This window comes from Eumetopias jubatus, unplaced genomic scaffold (assembly GCF_037043125.1).
Source record: "Eumetopias jubatus isolate StellerSeaLion01/CBP00866 unplaced genomic scaffold, mEumJub1_p1.0 scaffold_12, whole genome shotgun sequence".
In the NCBI taxonomy this organism is placed as follows: domain Eukaryota; kingdom Metazoa; phylum Chordata; class Mammalia; order Carnivora; family Otariidae; genus Eumetopias; species Eumetopias jubatus.
Genome location: NW_028274818.1, coordinates 33,465,385 through 33,482,053, shown reverse-complemented (window position 1 = coordinate 33,482,053; position 16,669 = coordinate 33,465,385). Strand labels below are relative to the sequence as shown.

Below are 16,669 nucleotides of genomic sequence, written 5' to 3'. Positions count from 1 at the left end.
TTACAAGTCTTTTTGGATTATTTGACTTTTTAATTATTTGCTTGTGGGCGCCTGGGTGGCTCAGTTGGTTAAGCAACTGCCTTCGGCTCAGGTCATGATCCTGGAGTCCCAGGATCGAGTCCCACATCGGGCTCCTTGCTCAGTAGGGAGTCTGCTTCTCTCTCTGACCCTCTTCCCTCTCGTGTTCTCTATCTCTCATTCTCTCTCTCTCAAATAAATAAAATCTTTAAAAAAATAATAATTATTTGCTTGTATTACTTTAGTAAAATAATGTTACTAAAAATTAGAGATAAATAAATAATAGAGATTTAAGTAGGTTATTTAAAGCCATAAAGATAAGTCATCAATAAGAGAAAATAAAATTACATGAGACTGACCCTTGGAGAGAGAGGAGGGGGAAAAATCAGAGCTAGATTGATCATTTTGTAGCAGGAAATCAAAATATATTCTTTAGAGAGAAAAAGTCAAATGAAAAAGTGTGTGCTTCCTCTTCAGAATGATTAAGCTAACCAGTAGAAAAACTCAGAACAACAGGACTTAGGCAGAAGGAGAGAAGAATTTCATTTTCATTTTTTATATATACCTTTGTAAGGCTTGAATTCTTGTCCATATATACATATATTATGTGTAATTAACTTGGACCTAACAAATACAAAGATTATGGCATAATTCACATCAGTGTGAAAATGTCTCCACACTGCCCTCCAGAGACTGCAGGGAAGGAAATATGGAAAGACTCGTATTTCAGACATTCTCCTGAATCTTCTCTATAGCTTGGTGTCCAGATCTGGAATGGATGGCGCTTGGTTTGTTTGAGTACATTCATGAATTTTTGGATATAAAATTCCTGAGACTAGGGAAAGATGGTGAGCTAAAACGCTTTCCCTAATAAAGTGAAGGGAAATGAGTTTCTGGGGCAGTGGGAGCAAGAATAGATGAAGTCTGACAAGGAGAGATTTTAGAAGGGAAGTGTCAGACCAGAAAAGCCTAGAGACTGACAAGGTCATGCAGAGAAAGTCAGCCAGAAGATATTCCTGATGGCAGGGAAAGGCAATGGTCTTTTAAGATCACAGCTCTGGAACATTCACTGTGGAAATCCTGTCTTGTGTATCCAGTCATATTACCCCTCGGTTAACACCAAAGCTTTAGTCTAAGTCTGCTATCAAACTTTCTCATGTGATGGTCATTTTAAAGAAATCAAAGAAAAGAGGCCATGGTCTCTAATATGGATCAAGATGTAGTAGAGAAGCAGAGGTCAAGGGAAGTTAGCATGAGTGGAAATAAGACTTCAGAGGAGGTGAAAGATTGGAAGAAGAGATGACTATCAAAAATATGTTTCCCAAGAGTATCCAGAACTTTAAGAGGGACACATGAGGGACAAGCACTGAGGAGCTCCACCCAGCCCCCTTAGTCCCTTCTACCATTTCTGTGCACTTCTCTGCAAGCTTCTGGGTGTTCTGGTTTCTCATGGACCTACCTTCTCTTCTGTTGATGGAATGCCCCTCAGGCTGCTAGACAGTTTTGCCCCCCAGAGAGAGCTGGACGCCTAAGAGCTTGTGTGCCCCCAGGGTGGCTCTTCACCAATGACTGACTGGTACTGCAGAATGAAAGCTCAGTCCCTTTACCTGGAATTGGGACAAAAAGTAAGCAAATTCACAGTCCAGAGTTCCCTTTTGGGACAAGGCTAAGCCACTTTCTGTAGGACTTGGCCCGATCACAGTGCTAGGCTCCTTCCTTGCCCTGCCTGCTCACCCTACTCCTTTTCCTGTTTCTCCTCAGAACACGTCCTTAATAAATTACTTGCACACAAATCCTTTTCTCGGGGTCTGCTTCTGGAGAATCTGGTCTAAGAGAGACATTAAAACCATTTTAATTGAAATATTAAGAAAAGAGTTGAAGTCTTGGCCATACTCAAGGGTTGGGTGACACAAAGATTAGGCTTTCAAAGACTTTCGAGGTGGTTAATATTGGGTGGAAAGGATGTCAAGCAAAACCAAATGTAAAGAAGTAAGAAGTTGTTCCAGAGAAATACTGGTGATCAAATAGAGAAAGAAAACAGAAGACTTGGAGGAAGATGTGATGTTTGGCCCAGGCGGTGAAGGATGGGTAGGAAGTGAAGATGTAAGGTAAAGACACCTCAGATAAAGCACAGGTATACATTTGCCAAGACTACATATACCTTGTGATACAGTAAAATAGAAAAGGAAGTTAATTAGAGAAACATTAGGAAGTGATTGGTATAGGGTCTAATTTTTCATTATATAGGCATCAAAGTGAAAACAAAGACACTGGGTTTTTGATGGGTCATTATTTATTTCTGTCATTCTGCCATGTCCAGGACAGCAGAAGCATAGGCTGGGCAAAGACAAATCAAGAGCTCCACATTATCGGTGGTACTAAGGGTATCAACAGATTCTCCTAACACGGGGAATTTTTTTTTTTTTTTAGTAAACAGTACTTAACGAACGGTTAGTAGACTTGCTAATGAGAGAAATGTACCTCATTCTTTACTTTTGTGGGGAGGATACGGGGGTGTGTGTGGTGGTGGTGGATGTACTGGTTTCTAAATGGCGTTCCTTTTCAAGTCTCATTCTTGCACAGGTGTCCAATCTCCAGAGACAACTTGTACACCTCCAGGGCCTTTTTCACGTCCTCTGGGTAGGGGAGACACTGTAAGAGTTTACTGCCAACTAGCACTTGCTCACAGCCCATTTGGAATTCCTAGAAGAGGTAAAAGGATAGATTCAGAGCCTTCTCTCTAACCGTGAAAGTATAGGATGTCTTCAGGATGCCTCACTGATGACAGGAAAATTAGAGTATCAAGCCCATCCTCAGGACTGGTGGAGGACATCAAAAGATACTCTGTCTCAGCAGAGTACCCAGCACTACACCAGCACTCCCCATATGCTGTGAATAACTGTTGAAGCAGGGAAGGAAGGAGGCTGCAGAAGACACCGAGGGGGCTTCTTCACAGACAACTGAAGGAATAGTTCTGACAGCTATGCAAAAGCATAGCGTGTATTGTAGAAAATACAGGGCTAGGGGCCAGGTAACCTGGATCTACGGAACCCTCCTATCTAGGGGCTTGGTTCTTCTTTCTCTAAAATGAGAGAATTAGAACTTGCTTTAATGAGTTCACCAAATGATTTGAGGCTGATTTCCAAAGTGATTTAAACAACTCGTGAGTCCTGATATAAGTCAGATTCATCAATGTTGGTTGACAGTGCTCTGATACTGGCTACAATTTTTAGAACATGCCAGGACATCCTGAAATGTGTGACACTTACCCACTTACACTTGGGCACCACTGGGAACCAGATTCCGTTCTCTGAGCAGGTGATGCTTTGAGAGCCAATCACACCATAGCCATCATCACACTGAACAGTAACATTTTCGGGCTCAACATACTGGTCCTTATCCACAGACAGACTTCCATTTTTGATCTCTGGTTTCAGACACAGAGCTGTAATGGAAACACAATTTTGATCATCCTGTGATTCTCAGAATCAAATCTTACAAAAGTGAAGAATCCTGAGGGGATGAGAAACACTGGTAATAAATTATACCTGCATGCTCAGAGTTGTTCTCTACCTCCATTGATTGTATGATTATAACAACAAAAATTAATAATAGTAATGTTATGTTACATACTATTCTCTACATAAAACACTATTATTTTTCTAAAGATTTTATTGTTTATTTATTTATTTATTTTAGAGAAAGAGAGAGGGAGCACAAACAGGGGAAAGGGCAGGGGGAGAGGGAGAGAGAATCTCAAGCAGACTCTGCACTGATTGATCATGGACCCTGATGCAGGGCTTGATCTCATGACCCCGAGATCATGACCTGAGCTGAAACCAAGAGTGGATGCTTAACCGACTGAGCCACCCAGGCATCCCAAAAACACTATAATTATCACCATTTGGCTAGAGAGAAAAATTAGGTACAGATCGTTTATGTGACTTGTCTAAGGATGCATAGCTTTTAGGTGACATGATTATGATATAAACCTAAGGATTGTGATACTAGAATCTGAGTTTTTAAAACTGCTATATCTCAAAACCTCACTCTTTTCATGATCCTAAGTATGTAAGTTTTATTCACATACCCTTAACATCTTCCTGTGTTAAATGAAGACAATGGTGGGAAATTAGCCCTTTGAGTTGCTATTAGCAGTGTGATTTTAAAAAGGCACACCTAATCTTGGTGGTCAACCAGAAGTCTCTTATTAGGCCAACTTCATCGTGAGAAGATGAACGGGATGTATGAGGCTCTAATGGCGATATTATACCTCAAGGAGGTTTGGAATTTATCCATAAGAATTGTCATTTAAAATGAAGCAGGTGCTTACTAGAATGTTGCTAAATCCACACTGATTGTCTCAAATTAAAAATTGCTATCTCTTTGTGCAGAAACAGAACCATACACACATGGGCACTTGAATTATGCCAAAGGTAGCAGTGGGAAGGAACTACAGCCCATTTAATAAGTGGTACACAATTAATTGATTACCCCTGGGGAAAACCAAACTTCGACCCCCACTTTCTACCATAAACCCAGAGATTTCAAGTGGGTTGGCGATATCATTGTGAAAGGTAAAACAATGAAACTCTCTGTATGATAACATAGGAGAACATTTTTGTTATATTTTGTTGTATAGAATATTGCCTTGTGGTAGGCAAATATTTCTTAAACAAGACACAAAAGTTCCCAACATCAAGGAAAATATTGATAATTTGAAATAAATTGGAATTTAGAACTTAAGTTTTTCAAAACTAGAACACTCATATCCTACTGGTAGAAATATAAATCGCCATGACCACCTTTGAACAAAATTTGGCATCATCTACAAAAGGTGAGTATGTGTGTGCTCTACAAAACAGCAGTTCTACTCCTGAGCTTATTCCTAACAGAAATGTTTGCACATTAGTACCAAGAGACATGCACAATAGTGTTCATAATAGCCTAAAAAATGAAAATCTCCAACTTTCAGAAAATACATAAAATGCGGTCTATTCATCCAGAGGAATATTATAAAGCAATGAAAATGAATAAACTATCACAACGTGTAAGAACATAGATGATTTTCCAAACCTAATGAAGAAAGAAGCCAGGCACAAAAGAGTGCAAGCCTGATTTCAATTATATAAAGTTAAAAAGTTGGCAAAACTAATCCATGGTGTTAGAAGGTGGAAGACGGACAATAAAGTATCCCCCAAGCTGAAAAGGCACTTTGAGACCAAAAAACAAAGCCGGCCACACCATACAGTTTACAGAGAGTTTTATTCAGGGTAACTTATTATTGGGGGTGGGGGGGAAATAAAGCCGACAATGATCCAGGCCCTGTACAGCTATTCTCCAAAATCAGTCCCCAGATTCTTTAGAGCGAGGGGACATTGTAGTAAGGGACACTCTGGGGAGATCCAAGGGTTCACGTGCACCTAATTGACAGCTAACCCTTAATTAGATTTTGTGGCATCATCTATAGGTCAGGAGGAGGAGGGACTATTTTATCTCTAAGAATCACGGGAGGCCAAAGTGAGCCTCCCCTTACATGGGCCTTGCTGGGCATTTCTGAGGTATGTATGTTAATCTCCAATGGGCCTGGAACACATAACCCCATGAGAGGTCATCAAGCAAACAGGAACAAGATGGAGGGCCAAAGATGGAGTCAGTATTGTCAGCACTCCTCCACATGGTGTTGGTAGAGTGACCTTCCTTGGGGAGGAGAGTCAGGAGTAACTGAGGGAAGACATGCAATGCTTCTAGGGTAGGTTCACGTTGTGATAATTGTTGACCTTCAAGATTTGTACAGATTCTGTAGTATGTTACATTTTGATTAAAACTTTTATGAAAACAAAGCAAAAAGTGGTCCTCTAGATTACCTCTGAAAACATACACATTGGTAACAATGGTTACTTCCAAGACCGATAAGCTGGGTGATGGTTCAGACTTTAAAAATATTATACCATATGCATGTGTTAACTACACGAAATGAATAAATAATTAAAAAATTGTAAGTGTTTACCCTAGCTGGGAAGAGACTCTATGGTCAGAACATTCATAGAGGCTCTACTTTTTAAAACAGGGTCATCATTGAGGTTGAAGTTACCTTTACATTCAGGGGCTGGAGACGACCAGTGGGAGTTCCTGCAGGTGATTTTAGACTCTCCAACCAGAACATATCCTTCATCACATTCATATTGCACCACAGTAGTATAGGAAAAAAATGAACTCATGTCTTTATGGGATCCATGGGCAATGCTCGGAAATATTCTGCAGTCTTGAATAGTAAAAGAGAAAGGTGGAAGACAATGAGCTAGAGTTTAATTAACAATTCAGAGTGAGGGATTCTTCTTATTTTATAGAATGAAGTCATTAAATTATAATGCAGAGGAATATTTCATTTCCTTGACAAAATCAGTAGGAATGATCTACTGAGATCTTAGCTACTTGCTAGACACTGTGTTAATCATTTTATATTTTTATACTAACTCAGGCAGTATGATCATCATTTCCATTCTAGAGAAAAGGAATCTCAACCTTAGAGGGGTCAGATATTCCACAGAAGGTCACAACTAGTAAGTGCCAGTTAAAATGAATCAAACTTAGGGATTAAGTTCATGTTTGTATCAAAGTCCACTGGTGCTTTCTGGAATCCTGCTATTTTCTGCTCTCTGTAATGATCATTGGATGCTTACTTTATAAAGCCATAAAATGGAAGTTTTGGTTGAAGAACAATACTCTAGCACAGTCAAGTAACCTCCCATAATTGATAAAGTAGGTAGCTCAGAATCTGTTAGAAAACTCTTAACACCTTCACCCAAATCAAAGGCATTAAAAGATTAGGAATTTAATTTTTAAATTCAAATTAGTCCCAGGTGAGGCAAATGTGTAGGTGCATTTCTCCTTCACACTGACAGAGGGGCTCTAAGGAGCCCACTAAGAAAAGCCGCTATATCTCTTTTCAATTTGGAGAGACATTAGAAACAGTGGCCTAGTATCAAGCTCCTGCCTGGGAAATCTAAAATGCAAAGGTGGGCTGTCTAGTGGCTCTGCTGGTGAGGGCAAAGGACAGATTTCTGCTGCTTTGAGATTGGCCCATACTCCTGACATTATTTGGAACAAGGGATGAGTGAGTACTTCCAGTGAATTGGAAATGGGCTGCATGAAAAAGACAGGCCTAGTGGCGTTGTCTTCAGGCCTGTGCAAAAGGACCTCCTGAGGTGGGAAGAAAGCCTCAGTAAAAATAAATCCCAGGGAGTCACTAGGTCTTTAGGAGATAGGAAAGAGGAAATGATCAACCAGAATTGGAAATGGATCCCGGGATCAAGCAGACCAGGGAATTGCAGTTAGCAGATCCTCAGTGATGATGAAGGACCCATCAAAAAACAGCAACAACAACAACAAAACACAAGAGAGAAAGCAAGCTTGAAACACTCTTGATGCAAAGAATCTGCTCAGGTCAAGCACTGTTTCCCTTACCTCTGCTCCTTCAAAGCTTCAACTCTGAAGGAGTTGCTCTTTTAGTAATGAGGAAAAGGAATTCACCTGTGTATGAGTCAACAGTTTCCATATAGCGTTTCTTAAACTGCAGATTAGGTCTGTATCAACACTTCTCAGGTAATATCAAGGAGGCATACTTGCAATGTACTTAAAAAGATAAGGTGTAGCCATGATGTAGGAAAGATGTTAGGGTTCGAAGCCAATGGCCAAGAAAGAATTCTTGAGACATCTTTGGTGCAAAAAGGTGATTTTATGAAAGCATGGGGACAGGCAAGAAGAGCTGCACTGGGGTCATGAGGACTGGCCCATTATATACTTTCAAGTTGGGAGGGGGTTAGGGATAGTGTAAGTCTCTAAGGAATATGGAAGGAAGATTTCCAGGACCTTGAGGGGGCTAGCTATTGTTGGGAAAAGGTCATTTATTACCATCTAATAAAACCTTAGTCATGAGACCCTTTAGATGTGTATCAATGAGCCATATGCTTGGGGGATGATTGCCAACACCTATCTTGGGGGGTTTAGAGATAAAGGAAGTTTCCAAAAGAATTTTTATATGTTAAAATAGGCTTACAGAATCCTGGTTGGGGGGGGGGGAGCTGGGCTAGGATTGCCTTTTGGCCTTAGCAAAGTGTCAACATTGAGGCCCCTGAGTCCCTAGAGGAAGGTCACTCTGCCTGTTTTAAGGACTTGTCAATGAGCTGTAGGTAGTAAGGAAACTTAACAATTTTTCTTCTGCCTTTGTTTCCCACATCAGCCACATACATAGTTATAACACAGGTCTATACCAGTCACTCTAGTGCCAGATTAGGACAGGAAATGAGTTCTATAGGAGAAGGTGTTGGCGGGAAGGAGGGAAGACCTCCAGGCGTAGGCTGGAGATAGGTCTCGAAGGATGGGTGGAAGTTGAGTGGTTGGTAGGAGATAGGAGAGGCAGAGCAATACTGGGGCAGTGAGCAAAACCTGGCATCAGAAGCTTGTTACTGTGAGGGAAAGGAGCTTCCGGTTAGAGCTGACAGACATTAAGTACCATTTCAGAGGATTGGGGCCATGGGAAATGGGAAGAGATGAGGGAACAGAAGGTAAAAGGGGAACGGAAATGGAACCATGAAGAAATAATTGAAAGACGTTACAAATTTTATAAGGCCTTCCCCTGTCACTTCAGACTGTACCAGAAGGGTACTCAGAGATGAAGCTGGAGAACTGGAAAGTCCCCTGAGCATGAAGTCCTTTATCCTGCCACTCAATAATAAATAAACATTGCCACTCAATAATTTTCATGCATCCGATGTGAAAAATCCTCTTCCAGATATTGCTTCTTTAATTAGCCCATGCTTGCCCCCTGACCACTCTCGGTGATGAAGAAAGCATGGCTTCCACATTTTTAAATCAATAAACCAGCTCATCTAGGAGCATTCAGCTATTATTTTAGGGTTGGGGGTTTTCCCTCTAAACTATCTCAAATCCTCAGTTTTTATGCCATGATAGCTGTTTCAGAGAATATGGTAATAAATACTTTTATGTATGAAAATTAATTCTCTCAGATAAAAAATAATGTCAGCTAACAAAAGAAGAAAATAGCACTTTGCTTAAAGGAAGTTTCTATTTAAATAACAGAAAAACAGATTCATTTCCACAGCAGCACGCCTTCAATTGGTTCTGGTAAGTTCTCTCAAACACTTTTGTTTCTCATTCTGACAAAAATTTCTCTACATTTCAGTAACAATGTCTTACACTTATATAATGGTTTACAGTTCACAAAGTACCCTATAATTTCACCTCAGAAAATTTACACAGTATTTGATAATAACAGAAAATATATTTAAAAATTTTTATTTATCATTAGTTTTTAATCCCAGTGTAGTTAATATACACTGCAATATTAGTTTCAGGTGTGCAACACAGTGATTCAGTACTTCCATACTACACCCAGTCCTCATCACCAAAAATCCACTCCTTAATCCCCATCATTTATTTCACCCATCTCCCCACCCATCTACCATCCTGTAACCATCAGTTTGTTCTCTATAGTGAAGAGTCTCTTGGTTTGTCTCTTTTTTTCTTTCTTTCATTGTTTTGTTTCTTAAATTCCGCAGATGAGTGAAATCAGATGACATTTGTCTTTCTCTCACTGACTTATTTCACTTAGCATTATCCTCCCTAGCTCCATCTGACAACAGAAAGTAGTTCTGCTTTTTGGATGGAAATTATTTCTAATCAATCAGTAACTAAGATTGTGGATGGCATAATTAACCTATTTGGAAAGTAAATTTGTTCTAAGCATCTTGGAGCATTGAAATATAAGAAACTAATTTGAAAATTCAAGATTATTCTTTGCTAAAGCAGCCTCACGAGGAATTTTGCATATCAACACTTTTCTATTCTAGACATAACAACAGCTTCTACCTGCATTAAAATAATTTCCTTTACATTTTAAAATTATTCATTTTTATTAATACATAGTTCATTATACTCTCTCAAAAAGTTTATGAATTACCACTATTTGACTATATTCAGTTAATTCTTAATTGAGTACTTGTCCTCCATATCTTAGAGAAACTACCCTCCTTTCCCCATAACTACTGTACTCACCACACAAGCCAGAAGGGCACAGCAGTAGGGTCAAGACCCCAAAGAGGAACAGTGCTGGAAAAGTGCTCTGCGAGTTGGGGGCCATGGCACAGAGTCTCAGAGGTGCCATACTGGGGCTCAGTGTTCTCAGACACTTGAATCAATATGAAGAAAAGAATTCTAAGTAACAATTGAAATGGTGCCTAAGCCAACATAACCAGCCTTGGCAAAGTTTCAGCTGTGTGTCACTAAAGGGGAGGGACAGGGGGAGTGACCAGAAGACCAGGTGCTGAGCACAGCTCTGACATGGGTCAGCTGATAAGGCCCCCTTCTTGGAGAGAAGAGTCTGGAGATGGATGGGTGAGCCCTCCGGGATTCTGTATGTAGTTATTGTTCTAATCCTAGACTCCCTTGCTGTTCAGCTGGGGCACATGATGAGTTCCTTTCTGGATATATCCATAATTCCTCTCTGAATAAACAAGAGCAAAAAGGCACAAGGGACGGCAGCTCATGATGCACAGTATATGTGGTGGGTTCTACAGGAATTAGAAGTCATGGCATGAGAGAAAATAGAATGTCTGAGAAGTGGTGCCTGTTTGAGAAGTGATTTCTGTGATGAGAAGTAGGTATAACTTGCCCATAGAAGAATGGATTTTTTTAAATCTTGAAAATTAAATTTCTCTCTAGATAGCACATAGTCTAGGCAGAACAGAGTAGTGTGAGTCTCTAAGTGTGAAAATACTCAAGAATCCAGTCCATACAATTACAATTATAATTACAATTACAATTATGATTACAGTACCTCAGTGGGAACCTCTTTTCCCTAATTCCTGGGTTTTCTAATGTACATAAAACATCAAATGCTTCACTCTGTGAAACTAACTGTTCTAATGTGAAAGTTATTCTAGTCTGTGTTTGCAACACAGAAAAAGCATGCACTGAAAGTTAAATGGTTGAAGATGATTAATTAAGGAGAAAGGAAAATTTCTTATGACTTTCAGAATATCTGAATGATGCTGGATCCTGGAGAACCTAGCATTTTGCTTCTAAGCACTAAACACAACTGGATGGAAGCAACATTTGTTATTCTTCTTAGATTGTTAACCCCAAGACTAAGTTTCCCATAAAACCACCTGGGATTGCCTGGTTATTCATCCAGATCACTTCTTAAATTTAGTCTCCTTAAGTGGGACAGATGAAACTACCAACCTGGATTCTCTATCTTGCCCACCAACTGTGAATATCTGTTCCTTGAAGAGACAAAGACGGTTGTTTAAACAAAAGAGCAAACTCTGGATATTGTCCTAAAGTGATCTTCACTACTCAGCTGAACTAGAATGATTGCAACACACCAGTAATAGCCAAAAGGCTTATCCCTCGGAAACAAGAGTTACCAAATATAGTTGAACAAAATTCTTTGGAATATTAAGGGAAGCACAATTAAATTTCAACTTCTTATAGACAAAAGAAAGCAAGTAAATCCACTAAATAGTTGCTTCCTTTAAAAAGAGGAACCACAATAAAGAAAAGTAATTTAAATGATCAATCAACATGTTTTGTTAACCTGCCTTTAATCTTTAAATATGTACTATACCAGAACTTTGCATAAATTGTTATAATGAGACCTCAAAAACTCCTGTGACACAGCTCTTGCCTGCCTTGTTGCATAGATGAGGAAATAGGTTCAGATAAATTAAGTAAACTGCCCCCTAAACTCCTCAGATAATTAGCGGCTTAGCCAAATTTTGAACCCAAGACTGATACTTAAAATCCAAGCTTTTTCTTTAAACCAAAAGAATTTGTATTTTTTTGGCTAATAATGATTTTCTGCCAGGACACTGAATCAGCCATTTGGGAGTAAATCAACATCACTGGCTTTTACCCAAAGGTCTGCCCACTCTCCAGATGCTGCTGGCACTGCAATTAATGGTTGAGGCTCATGACCAACAAAGCCTGTACTGTGATGACAGGAGCCACCTCATTCCTGATATAGGAAGTTATACCCTGCTCCCTCAGGAGCAACCAATGCCTGAATGATCCTGGGATACAAAAGCTCTGATTCCTTGCCCCAAGTTTGGACACCTCTGTGGTACAATTGATGCTCTAAAGCCCACTGTGCGTCAGGTGAAGGTTACACTTAACCTGAGAGTACATTTTTGCTCAGTTCCTTTCCCTCTTGTTGTTTCATTCCCTTATAGTTCCTTTTTTTCCCCTGAAAAGCACACCACCAAAAATCCATATGCATCTGAATCCCTTCTAGAGACATAGACTAAAGACAGTTTATACCACGAGTGGGTCTAGGAAGCAAACTCCGAGAATGAGATTCTAGAATTGGATCACCCATCAGCCAACTGAGGACCAAGACTCCATCTTGGTGAAAGGTGAAGTATCAATAGCACTGGCTTACTGTAGCATTGCAACTATGAACATTTTCACCTGGTAAACTGTCATGAAGCATAGATGGAGAAAGATGCACTGGTTAGTGAAATATCCCTAACATTTGAGAGGTGCAGTGAAAATAGGATTGTGAAAAAGGATTGTGAAATTGGGTGGCTAAGTACTGTTGATTAAGCTCAGCAACCCCTTAGCTGAAATGAAAGTTCAAGGCAATCAATCACAATTCAAATCCAAGTGTGAAATTCAGGAGCCCTTCCCTGCCCCCATTAGTATTTAAAGAAACTCTTATATCAGCTAGCTTGGAGACTGATTATACTAAGGACCAGGGTCAGGATATAATCATAAAACAATAGTAAAATTTTAGTAAAAAATAAATTCTTAGCCTTGGCAAGTCTCTACTAAAAGTTTACCCTTATGGAAGGAGTGGTGCCCTTAGACTTGGCATTAGGATATCCAGGTAGATGCACTACAGAACCTTGAACTCCAGATTTCCCTAAACCCAAAGAGCTTATATAATTGTCCCAGTTTCCCTTGTTATAAGATAGTGCCCCTGCTCCTTGAAGACCCTGCAGAGGAATCAAATACATCGGGTATCTTATAAGTTCATAACTGCTCTCCTCAAGATCTGCCCTCATTCACCTCCAGGCATCAAACCACTTACTGAAATCAAATCTCAGTATGAACTGACTAAGGATAGGCTGAGCCTGCTAAGAGAGGAGAGGAATCATATGCAGGATCTGTGAGACCTAGTTAGCACGTACTAGGAGTTGGGAGAGTATGCCTAGGAGGGGATCATAAGGCTGGACAAGGGAGAGTTTGTCAGAATGGGGACACTGTTCCATAACACAAGATAGCAATGCAAGTGCCCTGGGAGTCAGCTCTTGTATGCTTCTGGGATGCTTTTGGAGGCTTAGGAAAAATGATGGTCAAAAAATGATATAAAGATGCCAGAACTGCTAAGGCAGACTAAGCAGGAAATTATTAAAGACTCAGAGAAGTAGACATGTTAGAATGATCTATTTTAGGGGCACTAGGGTGGCTCAGTTGGTTAAGTGTCTGCCTTTGGCTCAGATCATAATCCCAGGGTCCTGAGATCCAACCCTGCGTCGGGCTCCCTGCTCAGCAGGGAGTCTGCTTCTTCTTCTCCCTCTGCTCTTTCCCCTGCTCATGCTCTCTCTCTCTCTCAAATAATGATAATAAAAAGAATGATCTATTTTATAAAACCAGAAGACCTACCAGCTATTTTCTTCATGAGAGCCCTGAGGATGTACCATTTACCAGGACAATAAGGAACGCCCCAGTGACAGGGACCAATATTATAAAGAAACTTTATTCTGGCCAACTATCTGTAGGCTGCATTTTTGGTAGTAGATGCTATTATCAAATGTGGCTGCCTAATAGCAGTGGGGATTATAGAATCCCAGGATAGCAGGACTAAGTAACAGCACTTAATCTTCAGAAGCAGATTGGGTGAAAAATACTGGAGGGCCAAGACTAAGTGATGCAAGAATGTGCCTAGGATGCAAAATCAAAGTAGCACTTATTTTCAGGGTTGTGCAAGTACTGACCCTCAAAATGAGTGTCTCCTCAAGGATGAGGCATGTAAGGCAGCAAGGCTGGCAGGCAGCCAAGGGAGAGAACATCTTACCTGTAGGAATCTCTGAAGAGGGTTAATAGAATATGGTGTTCCTTAGGGTAAGGGTCTGTTAGCATAGGTATTGCATGATACATAATTAAAAAAGTTCAAGAATGAGTGATCCAAAGACTGAGATAAGCTACTCCAATAAAAAGTCGTGATCTTTTGCCCAATTATGTTTTTTTAACTTGGCTATTTTCTCCCCTGTTCTCAGACTTAAAGTAAGGACAGATCCTTATGAGGAAGGACCATGTAACACCAGAGCAAGTATATGAGTTTCCCAAAGGAAACTTGAATAATTTACTTTAGTAATTGTGCACTAGGATCTCTAGAGACTTGTTGGATCTGAGCTGTCTATGATACCTGGGAACAAAAAGTATCACTATAACCCCAGTTAAAATAGAAGCTACAGGAGCCAGGCAATAAAAGCATCCCGAGTTCATGTTTATTTCACAATGATTCATTGGGCTTATGGACCCACCTGGCAGTCATTTCTGTGGCTCTCAAGAGTACACAGTTTGTAGCAGTTTGTAGGACCCTCACATTAGTTTTCTGACCTTTGAAATGAGAGCTATCAAAGTAAGAAAACCCATGTAAAAAAATCTACAAGTGATACTTAATACTGAAACACTGAATGATTTTCCCTTAAGATTAGGAATCAAGCAGGATATCTACTCTCATCATTCCTGTTCAGCAATATATTGGAGGTCTAGCTAGTGCAATAAGGCAAGAAAAATAAATAAAAGGCACTCAGTTTAGAAGGCAGAAACAAAATTGTGTTTATTTTCAGACAGGATTGTTTATTGGGTAAATGCCAAAGAATTTATAGAAAACCTGCTACTACTTGTGAAAGAATTTCATAAGGTTACAACATACATGATCAATATATAAAAGTCAATTGTATTTCTGTATACTAACAATGAAAAATTGGAAATCTGAAATTTAAAAAGTACTACCATCTCAAGGGCAATATGCTAGTGACAAAAGCCATTTTCAAAAGGTCACATACCAACAAACGTTGTCAAGGTGACAAAATGATAGAAATGGAAAAGAGATTAGTAGTTACTCGTGGTGGGCATGGTGGGCCAGGGGTAGGGTGTGAATATAAATGTAGAGAGGTAGTTCAAGGGGAATCTTTGTGGTGAGGCAATAATTCTGTAAATAGTGTAGAATTATACACACACATTGAGCCAATGTCAATGTCCTGATATTATCAATATTATTCTAGTTCTCTAAGATATAACCATTGGGAGAAACTGGGTGAAGGGCACATAGGACCTCTCTCCACTAGCCTTGCGATTTTCTGTGAACCCATAATTATTTCAAAATAAAAAGTTTTAAAAATGACACAAGCTCCATATAGTGCATGGTAGCTGAAAACTCCAAAGCATTCATGAAAGAAAGCAGAGAAAGCCTCATTAAATGGAGTAATATACTGTGTTCATGAGTTGAGTTGAAAGACTCAACATTATTAAGATATCTGTTCTCCTCAAATTGATCTAGAGATTCAAAACATTCCAAACCAAATCCCAGCAGATGTTTTGTAGAAATTGATGAGCTATTTCTAAAATGTGCACGAATCAGCCAAGGCCCTAAAATAGCCAAAACAATTTTGCAGAAGAATAAAATTTAAAAGACTCATACTTCCTGATTTCAAGATTTGTTATAAAGCTACATGATCAACACATTGTGATATTGGCATAGGAATGGACTTACGGATCAATGGAAAAAAATTAAGTCCAGAAACACACTAACACATATATGGTTAATTTTAGACAGAGGTGCCAAGGCAATTAAGTGGGAAAAAATATAGTCTTTTCAATGAATGTTTCTCAATAGAACAATTGGTCATCCATATGCAAAAAAAAGAAAAGAAAAAGAAAAAAGAACTTTGACTGCTCTTACTCTTCACCATGTGCAAAAATTAACTCAAAGTGGATCATAGACATAAATGTGAAACTAGCCATTTTGGGAACTACTAGTTTAAAAGAGACAGTATTTATTTATTTCTCTATGTATTCCACAGTCTATTTTCATAACAGAAAAAAAAGCTTCTCCTGTGGAACTAGTATTTTCTTTTACCAATGTAAATACTTGCTTCATTATATTTTCTATTTTAGTTTGACCGAAAATAAACAATAAAAATTACTATATAAATTAAATTTTAGAAAATTAACTTCTATCACTCGTAGTTTTGATTTTTCATTTGTATTTTAGCAAGTTATATTATGCATACTTATTATAAGCTGATATATTCTATTTTTTTTGAAATTATTGTGTTTCTACTGGGTACTGAGCTAAACCTAAAGGAAAAAACCTACTTAAGAAAACTCTTCAGCAAGAAAATTTTTCAGTTATATAAATATGCATCATTTGTTAAGTATAAATACTCATAATGAATGATAATCTTATTTTCAAGCCTGAAAATATTGGTGTCAGACAATTGATGATCTGCCAAAATGATGGGAATACAGGATTAGGAGCTATTCACAGGACTATTTGTGAATCAGAAATTTTTGGAAAACAGTGTTCCTTTTCTGATCATTTGTATCCCTCATTAGA

At 39.0% G+C, this 16,669-nt stretch overlaps 1 protein-coding gene across 1 annotated transcript; it reads right to left on the bottom strand.

Moving 5' to 3' along the window:
- Positions 1-2,580: 2,580 nt before the first annotated feature.
- LOC114221885 (apolipoprotein R-like) lies at positions 2,581-10,180 on the bottom strand. The gene is made up of 4 exons (XM_028120091.2): positions 10,096-10,180; positions 6,113-6,283; positions 3,288-3,463; positions 2,581-2,721 (listed from the first exon to the last, which is right to left on the bottom strand). The coding sequence occupies exons 1-4, from the start codon at positions 10,178-10,180 to the stop codon at positions 2,581-2,583; spliced, it is 573 nt and encodes a 190-aa protein (XP_027975892.2).
- Positions 10,181-16,669: the final 6,489 nt, after the last annotated feature.

Bases quoted from the DNA above. Each gene is read 5' to 3' on its own strand.
- LOC114221885 (XM_028120091.2), bottom strand. From the start codon at position 10,180: ATGGCCCCCAACTCGCAGAGCACTTTTCCAGCACTGTTCCTCTTTGGG. The intron at 6,284-10,095 runs GTGAGTACAGTA...TTACTATTCAAG, and splicing joins GTGCCCTTCTGGCTTGTGTG to ACTGCAGAATATTTCCGAGC. The intron at 2,722-3,287 runs GTAAGTGTCACA...TACCTCTTCTAG, and splicing joins TGGTGCCCAAGTGTAAGTGG to GAATTCCAAATGGGCTGTGA.